Source organism: Heterodontus francisci, chromosome 7 (assembly GCF_036365525.1).
Source record: "Heterodontus francisci isolate sHetFra1 chromosome 7, sHetFra1.hap1, whole genome shotgun sequence".
Classification (NCBI taxonomy): domain Eukaryota; kingdom Metazoa; phylum Chordata; class Chondrichthyes; order Heterodontiformes; family Heterodontidae; genus Heterodontus; species Heterodontus francisci.
In genome coordinates, this window is record NC_090377.1 from 15,230,010 (window position 1) to 15,243,847 (window position 13,838).

Consider the following 13,838-nt stretch of genomic DNA (forward strand, 5'->3'; position numbering starts at 1 on the left):
AATTGAAAGAAGTACAAGTAAATCGCTGCTTCACCTGAAAGGAGTGTTTGGGGCCTTGGATAGTGAGGAGAGAGGAGGTAAATGGGCAGGTATTACACCTCCTGCAATTGCAGGGGAAGGTGTCGTGGGAAGGGGACGAGGTGGTGGGGGTAATGGAGGAGTGGACGAGGGTGTCGCGGAGGGAACGATCCCTTCGGAATGCTGACGGGAAGAGAGGGGAAGATGCGTTTGGTAGTGGCATCATGCTGGATGTGGCGGAAGTGGTGGAGGATGATCCTTTTGGATCTGGAGGCTGGTGGGGTGGAAAGTGAGGACAAGGGGAACCCTGTCGCGGTTCTGGGAGGAAGGGGTGAGGGTAGAGGTGCGGAAAATGGGCCAGACACGGTTGAGGGCCCTGTCAACCACAGTGGGGGGGGTGGGGAATCCTCGGTTGAGGAAAAAGGAGGTCATATCAGAGGAACTGTCTCCTCAGAATCTTGTACGTTTCAATACGATCACCCCTCATACTTCTAAATTCTAATGAATAAAGGCCTAACCTGTTTAGCAACCTGATAAGGCAACCCCTTCATCCCAGGAATCAACCTAGTGAATCTTTTTTGCCTCCAATGCCATTATATCGTTTCTTAAATACGGGGACCAAAACGATACGCAGTACTCCAGGTGCGGCCTCACCAACACCCTGTACAGTTGTAACAAGACTTCCCTATTTTTAAACTCCAGCCCCCGAGCAATAAAGGCCAAAATTACATTTGCCGCCTTAATTACTTACTGCACCTGCAGCTAACGTTTTGTGTTTCAAGACTGAGATGAGGAGAAATTACTTCACCCAGAGAGTGGTGAGCCTGTGGAATTCTCTACCACAGAAAGCAGTTGAGGCCAAAACATTGTATGTTTTCAAGGAGTTAGATACAGCACTTGGGGCGGAAGGGATCAAAGGATATGGGGAGAAAGCGGGAACAGGTTACTGAATTGGATGATCAGCCATGATCATAATGAATGGCGGAGCAGACTCGAAGGGCTGAATGGCCTACTCCTGTTTTCTATGTTTCTATGCACAAGAATACCCAGATCTCTCTGTGCTGCACTTTTTCGATATCTCTCCATTTAAATAATAGTCTGCCTTTCGAGTCTTCCTACCAAAGTGCAGGACCTCACACTTTATTACATTAAACTCCATCAGCCAAGTTTTTTGCCCACTCACTCAACCTATCTATATCCCCTTGTAGTATTTTTTCTGCGGTTTCCCTAAGGGTTCTTTCCACTGATGTTGCAGGAGACCTTTATATGAAGGGGTTTGGAATACAAAGGTGATGCTTCAGTTGTACAGAGCTATGGTCAGACTCCGTCTATAGTATTGCATTCAGTTTTAGACACCAAAGAACAGGAAAAATATGAAAGCAAAATGCTGCGGATGCTGGAAATCTGAAATAAAAACAAAACAAAAATAAAATGCTGAAAATACTCTGCAGGTCTGGCAGCATCTGTCAAGAGAGAAATAGTACTGAAGCAGTCCGTGTAGAAATGCAGCAAGACCTGGACAATATCCAGGCTTGGGCTGATAAGTGGCAAGTAACATTTGCGCCACACAAGTGCCAGGCAATGACCAACTCCAACAAGAGAGAATCTAACCATCTCCCCTTGACATTCAACGGCATTACCATCGCTGAATCTCCCACTATCAACATCTTAGGGGCTGCCATTGACCAGAAACTGAACTGGAGTAGCCATATAAATACCGTGGCTACAAGAGCAGGCCAGAGGCTCAGAATCCTGCTGCGAGTAACTCACCTCCTAACTCCCTAAAGCCTGTCCACCATCCACAAGGCACAAGTCAGGAGTGTGATGGAATACTGTCCACTTGCCTGGATGGGTGCGGCTGCAACAACACTCAAGAAGCTCGACACCATCCAGGACAAAGCAACCCGCTTGATTGGCACGCCATCTACAAACATTCACTCCCTCCACCACCGACGCACAGTGGCAGCAGTGTGTACCATCTACAAGATGCACTGCAGCAACGCACCAAGGCTCCTTAGACAGCACCTTCCAAACCCGCGACCTCTACCACCTCGAAGGACAAGAGCAGCAGATGCATGGGAGCATCACCACCTGCAAGTTCCCGTCCAAGTCACACACCATCCTGACTTGGAACTATATCGCCGTTCCTTCACTGTCGCTGGGTCAAAATCCTGGAACAACTCCCTTCCTACAGCACTGTGGATGTACCTACCTCACATGGCTGCAGCGGTTCAAGAAGGCAGCTCACCACCACCTTCTCAAGGGCAATTAGGGATGGGCAATAAATGCTGGCCTGGCCAGCGACGTCCACATCCCATGAATGAATGAAAAAAAGAAAGAAAAATGCTAGCTTACCCTTTCACATCCTACCCAGATAACCTTATTCCTTTAAGTTAATAAAAAGCTTCAGTGTCAAAAAGTATCCAAGAGACTTATATTTATAAAGGGGCTTTCACATTCTCGGGATATCTCGAGTAGTTCACAAGCATTGAATTACTTTTGAAGTATGGTCATTGTTGTTATGTAGGCAAGTTAGCAATGAGTTTGCACACAGCATGGTCCCACAAACAGCAGCGAGGTAAACAACTAGATAATCTGTTACAGTGACATTGTTTGAGGGACTCATATTGGCCAGGACACCAGAACTTTCTGCTTTTTGAAAAAGTGCCCTGACCTCTTTTATAGCCACCTGAACAAGCAGATGGGGCTTTACATTTTAAAGTCTCATGGGAGGATTATAGGATATTGGAGTCCAGGGAACAAACAAAAACAAAAAATTGCCAGCTGTTCAGACTTGGACCTCAGCACAATATTTATAGGATATATAGGCTATGAGTGTCCTTTGCTAACTTTTTTTTTCTCTTTTCAATGCAGTGTTGCAGTCTGATCACTTCCTGCAGTTGTTGCTCACTGATGATGTGGAAACTGGAGCTATCATGGTGTCTGTCCTGCTCGGTATCCTCCAGGTCGACAGGTGAGATGCTGCTGTCTACTGCGTAATGTTCAAATGCACTATAATCACTTGTTTAAAATCATTGAAAAAGCAGTGATTTATGCCACTAAAGAGTCTGTGTTAACACTTGCTGTTTTAAACTGACACTGTTGTCCATATCTATCAGTAATATTACTGTGAGCACCAAATTTGGTATCAGCTACCAAGTAATCGGACTGTCACAAACATACAAAAGGAAACTTGGGAAAACCTTGTCCATGGCACAGTACAACCTCGTGTACCCATACTCCAAAATCATGAGTAATCAACTCCTGGGAAGGCCAAAGATAGAGAAATAAAATGAAACCATTTTCAGGTAAAGCTTGGGGAAATTCCTCGATAAGTTCCAGGAGACCATGATTAGCTGGACTTATCACTAGATATGCTTAAACCAGCACCTTCCCCACCACATGTCCTAATTTCCTTAGGAACATAGGGAAATTTAGGATTGGAAAAGACCATTCTATCCATCATGCTGATCCCAAGATCAAAGACTTCTTACTCCACTTTATCTCTGATATCCTTGTCTATCCCTTTTAAAAGTTATAACATCCCCTGCGATCACTTCATTCCTGGCAGGCTATTCCACATATCTGTCACTCTTCACATGAAAAGACAAGGTTATATTTTTTGTATTCTCCTTTAATTCTATTATACAGTATATAATTTTTTGGAGGGATGGTGGTGTGCTATAAAATCTTTATTTTTTCTACTGCTCATCCTGGACTATAAATGGATTCAAAGAGGGCAAGTGGGTAGCATCATCCAGTACCTCAGTTAATCCAGCTGTGAAAGAGAGAGTACACAACAACAACTTTAGATGGACCCTTGCTCCAATTTAGCTTTCCCATGGGAAGATAGGCACCCTTGCTCAGCACTTCGTCACAGTCGTGTGGCTGAAGTTAAGAAATTGGCAGATTTGGGAATCAAACCTTTGTCCCACCTTGACCCATGGTACCATGCATTGGTGCTCCAAAACTCCTTTTCCATCAATCTCCACCTCATCCCTTCCCTCCTTTCTCTAAGTGGTATAATTCCATGGGCACTGGGTGTTCTCCAATATTTCACCCAAATGCCCATTCTTCATGTGTGATCTTAGGTAGTGATTGTTGCAGTCTGCTCCATCACAGGAGCATCTCAGTCGAGCTGAATCTCTTAGGCAATGTCCACATGCAGCCACTTCATTAGTTTTCAGGAGTAGAAACTCTGCCAAATTCTTCTGTCAATAACAAAGTGTGCTGAGGCCAATTGTAGCACCAGTTGGTTGAGATCAATTAACACTGGACACACCAGGGATGTCAAATACTGAACTGTAGAAATTATTTCCCTTTCAGGGCAGTATTGTTCTCTGTGAAAGAGAAAAACATCCGTATAATTCTGGATGAATTAATTTACAAGCTTTTTGCAACCAGCAATCCAGTCATAGGAAACACGTCTATCAAAGCCATGCTATTAATAGCAGAGTCCCATCCTCCCACCTTGAAGATACTTTGCACTTCTTACAAAGGTATGTGAAGTACTAATTATTGACAGTAATGCTCCAATTAAGGCTCAGAGTAATTGCATTTTGTAAAGTTGTTCCCAAGGGCCAAAACTAAACCAGACTGATTTCTTTTCAAAAAATCTTTTAAGAAGGAGGTCCCAAATTGTTAAGTTGATAACTGCAGTGCATGGTGTGGTACTAAGTCAAGCAAACCAGCAGTCTCCCAAATTCAATTTCTGTTTGTGATGAATAATGATGACTATTCTGTGTCCTGCATAATCTTGCGCATGGCTTCAAACCCCCTATGTTTTCAAAAAGCATTTACTTGGCACTTCTATAAATATCACCCCCAGCCTCTTCACTACTGCAACTGAAATCCTTCTGCATGCTTTCATTACAACCAGACTTAATTTCTCTGTTATAAAGACAAAAAATGCTGGAAATGCTCAGCAGGTCTGGCGGCATCTGTAGGGAGAGTTGACGTTTCAGATTGATGATCTTTCATCAGAACTGAATTAATTTATCTGATGCTCTCCTTTCCAACCACCCACAGTTTGCCCTACAAAAACTCCACCACTGCATCCTGCTCATCCATTAATCCCATCCTCCAAATTCTATTGCCTTCGACTCTGAAATACTCATCCTCATTTGCAATTACCTGCTTGTCTGTGAGGAGACTTCATGAAAGTAATCTACTGAATTCCCCTTGTCTCTGTTCTGCTGAGGTCTCCGACCGATACTGGCTGTAGTTTGGTGAGCCATGGCGGTCCCTGTACTGCAGCACCTTAGCCAAGCAACCATTCTTTACTGTGAACTCAAGCAATGAGCAGTGGTAGACTATTCCACTGTGGTGGGCATCCCAGCCATGCTGATGTCCTCACTTGACTTTCACACATCACAGCAGACATCACTGGATAATGATCAGGAGTGGAAAGCCTTGCCACCTTTTCCCCCTTTCCTAGCCCAGAGAAGCAAAAGGCCATCTGTCATATTCATGCCACTTCCCGATCTGAAGTAGCTAACCCAGCACAAACTATGGGCGAACCTGGGAACTTTCTAGACCGTAACGCTCAGTGCCACGCCCTTTGTGCCATTATCAACTGGGCTTAAGAGCAATTTGCTTCAGCAAGTTGTATATTGCTAAGACTAGACGAGTAAGGGCACCCGAGAAATTACATGTGCCTCCAGAAAAATTGAGCTATGAGTTACTTGCGGGCTCAAAACTCAACTCTCTTCTCCCTCCCGCTGCCATTTCCAATGTTAATCTACAGGGATGTGCAGACAGAAGAGGCACCTGCCTAAAGCAGACAGCAGCGTCATGAATTAATGTGAAGCGGGGTCCTACTGTATCAATAGGAGTCCCAATAACATTTTAACTGGAGCAGGGAAGCTGTAGAAGAAGATACCATCTAGAGAAGTCAAAACGTTTCCTTTGTGGGGCTTGCACTCCTCCCAAGCCCCACTGGGCAAGTTGCAGCTTCACTGGCCCCGGACACCTTACTCCATCCCCTTCCCTCCCAAAGCCCCTTACCCACAATTTATCTGAAAGCTGGCTGCTAGCCAAGGACACCTAATTGTCCCCTGTCAGCTGCTGCTCTGTGTCATCCTACAGTGACTACATTTCAAAAGTATTTCTTTAGCTGGAAAGCTCTTTGAATATCCTGGGGTTGTGAAAGAGGCTGTATAAAGGCAAGCCTTTCTTTGCTTCCTACACATTCTGGGCAGGAAGTGGAGCAGCAGCATTTAAATGAAGCCTAGCAGTTAGAATCGCAGCTGTCTCGGAAGAAAAAATAATTTCCCACTAGAAACGTAGCCTGAGTTAAAATCCACCCGTAACATCAAACCTGGAAATACACAGCAGTTCTGTCAGCATTTGAAAAGAGATCAGAACAGTTCAACATTTCAGGTGCAGATAGCGACCAACTTGATGTGTGTTCCCTGAATTTACTGTGCATATTTCAGATTTTCAGCTGTTGTATTCTTTTCTTCTTATCTCAAGTTTTGATAATAAGCCTAAGCCTGTATTGCTGCAACTTAACCTTGGAGGACAGCTAGCAGCATCCCTGAGCAAAACTATATCCCAACAAGTTTGCACAATTACATTTTAAAAAGAAAAAATGGTTTCCTGCAAAAATGTTTCCCCACTGTAGCAGTCATTGAGTGACTGCTTTTTATTGAAAGAGCAATCAAAAATAAAAAGGATATCTTGTGGATGTGGTACATTGTAAATATTGTTGTAAATACAAGCTCACTCTTTCATAAATATATCTGAACAGCCTATAGTAAGAGAAGAAAGTTGTTTCTTTATCTGTTTCTCTAACTTCTGAAGAGCTTCATTCAGACTAATTGAAATGTTGTGCTCATGTATTAGAATGTTCTGACGGCTTAAAACCAGTACAGCAATACTGGAGGCAAACCAATCCTTCAATAAATGTTTTTGGAACAGAATTTATTTTGACATGTCATAGCAACTTTGCAGGTCTCTGTGTATTTTCCTGACCAGATTTGGACAGTTCTTCTGACTAATGTACAAAAAGCACCTTATGGCCAGCAGTCTGTTAGGAGTGAGGAACCTGGTGTGAGCCACATATTCATTTCTGTTTTGTTCTGGCACTAACGTCACCATAGCAAAGGTCTCGGAGACGTTTGAGTGACTGGAAGTGTTTGAATGTGAAAGGCGTTATGTGATTACTTCAGCCTGTAGCTATCTAGCTTGCAGGATCCCACCTTTCTAGGATTTCTGGGTCAATGATACAGTCCACTCTTTATAGACAATGGAGGCAGGAGTCACTCTGAAAAATGGCTCCATTTGCCATGATAAATAATAACTTTTGGTTCACCTTTTGATACTGGGATAAGTGAGAACCACCTCTGAATAACATGACAGTGCCGAATCACATGCACTCAGTTAGCTTCTGAGCTTAAATTCTTTCATGGTCAAAATCCTCGTCACTGCTACTGTACTGTTTGATGGAGGGAAGTAGAACACTGGTAATGAGAAAGAAAAGCTGAAAGGTTATCATCTGAAATAGAGTGGGCAAGTTGTTGTGGGATCCTTCATTTTTTTCCTCCCCTTTTGTTCCCTCCCCCCTCTGTGTGCCAGGTAGTAGAAGCAGATTCAGTAGTAACTTTCAAAAGAAAATTGGATATATGGTTGAAAAGGAAACGTTTGCAGGGTTGTGGGGAAAGAGCAGGGGAATGAAACTCATTGGATATTTCTTTCAAAGGCACAATGGGCCAAATGCCCTCTTTCTGTGCTGTATGATTCTCTGACTGCCAGCTAAGGTGCCTGGGCCAATAGGTCCTTCTAGTTTTTCCTTCCCTCCTTTCAAGGTTGATACTTGGTCTCTGCTGGTGGATACTGCAACAACCAAAGGTGAAATTGGGAGATTGTTGTTTGGAGGAAATTGTGGCTGCAAACCAGCATCCAACTGACCGGAACTGAACTTTGGAGCCTGCCAAATCAAGTGCTAATTAGGCACTTAAGTGGACATCGGCAGGCCTTCCATGGGATCAAGGACCCCGGCGATGGAAGAGCTGCCGGCCAATTCAAAGCCAGCAGCTCTTTATTGGAGCAGCACCGCTGCAAAGCCGGTGACTTCCGCTGGTGGAGCACTCACATGAGGCCCAGGAGCGGCGCTGGACCCAGGCCACTGGTAGGTCAGGGCAGGAGGGATCTCACGAGTTAGTGGGGTGTAGGGGGGTGGGCAGCAAGGGCAGCGGGTGCCCGCCCCCCCCCCCCCCCTCCCAGAGCCGTCAAGCAACCCGCATTTTCTCGCCATGCTCCCTGTGTGGCCTCAATTGCCAGGGTGGGAAGACCGTTCATAGGCTTTTCTGCCCCAGACTTAATTTTGACGGAGGCGGGAAGATGGTGGGGTCCCCCACTTGTTACCATTCCACCTGATTACATGCTCACCCCGCCTCAAAACCTGCTGTGGGGGAGAGCATAAAAATCACCCCACCCTCTCTCCCCCACACCCATTGTGTCAGCTTGGAAGAATATTATTTTTTGCCTCCAAAACTGCAGGCCCACTTCCTTACATAACGACCAGCCTTGCAATGCAAAGATAGTTCATTGTGTAAAGCATTATGAGACATTGCAACCTGATGAGGGGCTCAGTAACTTCACTATTATTAGTCTCATTGGTCCAGGCTACACAAGGTAAATAGAATGCAGAAATGGCTAAGTATTGATAGAGATGGGGTTACTTCACTTTGTTGAACACTGACGTGGCAGATCATTGTTTGAATGGATACGCTGCAGGATTTGGAGTAAAACATACCCAATATTCATAATCCTGATTGTCTACAGAAATTTGTGTTTCCCGCCCAGCCTATTTGAATTTTAATTTTTTTTAAGGCATATGTGAATTTTGCTTCCTAACGGATGATTTTCTGTCTTTTTTTACCATCAAATGTCCTATCTCCTCATGGTATTGCTACTATTCTGGATATTCTGTTCAACTATTTGGGAATCATTTTTGATATATTCTCTTTTACTCTGTTCTGATTTGCACAGTTTCAACACTATATTGACTGTAAAAGGAAGCAGAGTGGCATCTGTGATTCTGTGAAATGGAAACCTAAGAATGCTGGTTTAACATAACGAGATTTCAGGATAGGAGAAGCATCAGGGACACAGATTGACATTAGCGTTTATTAGAATCATTTTTGATCAAAACATTGAAATCCTGAAAAATCCAAATGAAGCACAATATGCACAGTCTGGATTTGGAAGTAACTTTCTAACTCAACCCAGTCAACTCACCAGTCAGTTTGTAGTAAGAGCTATACTGCTTCTATATCATAGATCTAACATTGATCATTGCAAATAAATTTCTAGCACTAATAATCGTGCATAAAGTTTCACAACTTCTGAAACCAAAAGGTTAAGCTTACAGCACATGCCCATACCCATACCCATCCCTATCACACCCATACACACTGATCCCATCTCCACCCAGCAGGATCTGTCTCCTTTTGTACAGGGCTATGTGTCATTGCAGCCCAAACTGAAATCCACAACTCCTATTTCCCAAGGGAAAGAAGCTGAGGCAAGAGCTCTAAAGTTCAGAAAAGATACAAACAGCCTTGTCAGCTGTATCTATACTTTGTTTTACATGCACAACCACAAAATAATAAGCCTATATGATATTTATTTTCATTTCAGTCAGTGTTTCAGTGGTGCATTTTAGCCACAAAGGCAGGCTGGAAGGTTTAAAAATGCTGACTATCCAACCACCACTGATTTTTGAGCAATCGCCTAGGATTTTGAACATGTCTTAACTTCCTCCTTACCTCTAATCTCACTTTACACATGCGCAAGTGTCCGCAGATTTTAAAAATATATATATGCTTGACATTGTTTAATGAAATTTCACTGGATAGTTATAATGAGAGCTGCATTGCTGTTCTATTAATTTCTTCTTCCATGCTTTCACATGCCAGTAAGCATGCATGTGGGAAGCTAAAGTTTGCTCACAGTACTTTGTCAAGAGCTAATATCTTTTCTGCACCCTCTTATTGAAGTGGGGGGGGGGGGGGTGCTCACCATCAACACTTTTTTTTAATGGGTTTCCCTCACTCCTCACCCCTCCCCACCTTTTACTCTCTTGTTCCACTGAAGGCACTGGCTCCACCAGTACCTCAGCCAAGTGTTCATACTTGACAATGAGTTGCTGGGGTTGGAGTATGCTTACAGACAAGCCAATCATCATCTCACCCAGTGTATGCAGTTTCCAGCAAGGAGTCACTGGATAACAATCAAGAGTGGTATAGCAAATTGTAGCACCTCAACTGCTGCCCAAGCTGAGGTCAGCTAACCAGACACAGGCAGAGAATGGGGCTTTTCTGGTCTGTATAGCTCAGTAATGTTGCATTTGCTCACTAGTCCGTCAGCAAAACAGTATTCAATTTTAGAAATAAATTACAATTAATTAATTTCAGTATCCTCTTTTTGTTTGTGTATTTCTACCTAAATGCTATTGATACTGTCATTGTTTGCAGAACTGGTTATGGGTTGGTAGTGAGCCTGATAGTAAAAGCGCGCTCCTTCTCACTTGGTTGCTTTCCATTGCTGAGGCAAGTTTTCAGAGCGAATCTACGATTATGATGGTGCAAATTGTATACAATCTGTTTGTAGGAATGGGCTTGTCTCATTTCCTGCTTTCCAGGTTTCAGTATCTGTCCTGCAGCCACCATTGCTAATTTGCCTATGCAACCAACATCACCTTGCATTTAACATGCAAAGCGTCCCCCAAGGTACTTTACAGAGTAGTAATGAGGAATGGGAGAGAGCTTACAAGCCAAGAATGATGACTCGGGTAAAGGATAATTTTTGCAAAGATTTTAAAGGAAGAGGGGGAAGTAGAGGGGCTTAGGGAGGAGGTTCTAAAAATAACAGGGCCTGAGCAACTTAAGATCTGCCACCAAAGAAGGGGGGATGGTCGGTGGTGAAAGAAAGGGGTGCATATAAGATATCCGTCGGAAAAGTCGACTAGTAGCAGTTGGGGAATGGACAACAATGGATGTATAATATCTGTGCCCGTCAGTACACTTTGTGCATTGGTCTGTGGAGTTACTTCCACAAACAGTGCTGACTGTAACCATTTGCCTGTGTGTCGTGAACATTTTTGTTTTAAAATGACTTGGATTGTTGACTTAGATTGTGACTAGAAACTCTCTATCTAACAACACTGTGGGAATATCTTCAGTGCAAGGACAATGCTGGTTCAAGAAGGTGGCTCGTCACCACCAACTTCTCAAGAGGCAATTAGGGATGAACAATAAATGTTGGCCTTGCCAGCGATGCCCATATCTCAAAAATCAATTTAAAAAAATTAAGCTTGAATTTTTATTTTATTTAGAGATACAGCTCTGAAACAGGCCCTTCGAGTCTGTGCTGACCATCAATCACCCATTTATACTAATCCTACATTAATCCCATATTCCTACCATATCCCCACCTTCCCTCAATTCCCCTACCACCTACCTATACTAGGGGCAATTTATAATGGCCAATTTACCTATCAACCTGCAAGTCTTTGGCTGTGGAAGGAAACCGGAGCACCCAGCGAAAACCCACGCAATCACAGGGAGAACTTGCAAACTCCACACAGGCAGTACCCAGAATCAAACCCAGGTCCCTGGAGCTGTGAGGTTGCGGTGCTAACAACTGCGCGGCCAAGGTCCTGTTGCTCTTTGATGCTTTAAACTTAAATTTAATCATGTTACACAGCTGCTTGCACCATCATATTCAGAACTAACATGACCTCGAGTTAAAGGTAAAAATGTGAGTGTATTGAAATAATAACTGTTCCTTAATGCAAAGAAAGAACTTTGATTTGTATAGGTAATATAACAGATTATTTGTAATTCCTTGCATTATGTTTTGTACTTTTAAAAATAATTCATATAAAAGTAGCTGCCAAGCAATGTCTGAAAAATAATCAGTGGTTTGTTTCCCAGGTTTGTGTCCTCTCTTGAGCAAGCATTGGACAGGAAGAGGCTTTGACAAGGAGTTGAGTCAGTTATTGGAACTCCTCTATGCTGGCTGCACCCAAGGAGTAAAGCAGCAGGCATGTATTATTAGCCTACTTGGTGGCACAGAATTGATGGCTTTGTCAGAATAAAAATATCCTGCATTCCAGTAGTATGTTTTTGGCAGTGCAGGTGGTGAAAGCAGATTCAGTAGTAATTTTCAAAACGGAATTGAATGTACACTTGAAAAGGAACTGAAGTATCCAAGTTTCCTGATGACACCAAGTTCAATCAGAAAGTAAGCTGTGAGACAAAGAGGCTGCTAAGGGATACATTTGTTAAATAATCTGCAGTGTACTAAGTATTATGCTGACAACCAATTTAAGACTGTCGGTAGGACTCGCAGTGTGGCGTATTTGCACGTGTTGGAAGCTACATACATTAGTACACAGGGCCCTGTTCTTTGCAGACAGAAAGAACATGTACACATTGCGCCTGTTTCAGCTAAACAAAATAAGTGACAGCCCTTTGCTAGTTCAGTCTTCAGGGCAATGCCGTGACCAATCAGAGTCAAGCTGCCTGGTTTACATTTCAAACAAAGCTTGACAGTTAACTGTCAGTCACTGTAAACTGGTGCATTCTCCATGGCAACACCTCTACCAATCAGAGTTCAATTGCCAACCAATCAGCGCACTCTTTTTATGCAGTATAAGTTGTTGTTTTCCCCTACATTGGTTATTAGAGTCATAGAGTTATACAGCACAGAATCAGGCCCTTCAGCCCATCGTGTCCATGCCAACCATCAAGCACCTATTCTTGCGCATTGTCCTCATGAGTGCAAGACGAAAAGCTTCAACAACATGTCTCTATTTTCAGCAATTCTCAGGATATATAAAGGTTAAGTGGTTGGTTGGGCAAGAACGTGGCAGATGGAATATCACATGGAGAAGTGTGAAGTTATCCAATTTGGAGGAAAAATAGATAAGCAGAATATTTTTTCAATGGTGAAAGACTGGGAATTGTTGGCATTCAAAGGGACTTTGGTGTACTTCTGCACAAATCAAAGTTAGGAACATAGGAGCAGGAGTAGGCCATTCAGCCCATCGAGCCTGCTCCTCCATTCAGTTAGATTGTGACTGATCATCTACCTCAACACCACATTCCCGCACTGTCCCCATATCCCTTGATGTCATTAGTGTCCAGATATCTATCGATTTCCAACTTGAACATGCTCAATGATTGAGCTTCCACAGCCCTCTGGGGTAGAGAATTCCAAAGATTCACCACCCTCTGAGTAAAGAAATTCCTCCTTATCTCAGTCTTAAACAGCCTACCCCTTATTCTGAGACTATGTTTCCTGGCCCTGGACTCACCAACCAGGGGAAACATCCTACCCACATCCACCCTGTCACACCCTGTAAGAAGTTTATAAGTTTCAATGAGGTCACCTCTCATACTTCAAAACTCTAGAGATTACAGGCCCAGTTTCTTCAATCTTTCCTCATAAGACAATTCTAGCACCCAGGAATTAGTCTGGTGAACCTCCATGGTACTCCCTCTATGGCAGTTGTATCCTTCCTTAGATGAGGAGTCCAAAACTGTGCACAGTACTCCAGGTGCAGTCTCAACAAGGTTTGCAGCAAGCCTTCTTTACTCCTGTACTCAAAACCCCTTGAAGGCCAACATACCATTTGCCTTCCTAATTGCTTGCTGCATCTGCATGCTCGCTTTTAGTGACTCATGAACACCATGATGTCCCTTTGGACATCAACACTTCCCAACCTTTCACCATTTAAGAACTAGTCTTTTTTTTTCTACCGATGTGGATAACTTCACACGTATTCACATTATATTCCATCTGCCATG

The 13,838-nt window shown here is 43.4% G+C and overlaps 1 protein-coding gene across 1 annotated transcript in view; it reads left to right on the plus strand.

Moving 5' to 3' along the window:
* iqcb1 (IQ motif containing B1) overlaps window positions 1–13,838 on the plus strand; it is a 59,562-nt gene that overhangs the window by 22,260 nt on the left and 23,464 nt on the right. Inside the window, exons 6-8 of the mRNA XM_068034828.1 lie at window positions 2,893–2,992; window positions 4,345–4,517; window positions 11,961–12,070. Of these exons, the coding sequence (XP_067890929.1) occupies window positions 2,893–2,992; window positions 4,345–4,517; window positions 11,961–12,070 (383 nt within the window). The remainder of the gene's footprint in view (window positions 1–2,892; window positions 2,993–4,344; window positions 4,518–11,960; window positions 12,071–13,838) is intronic.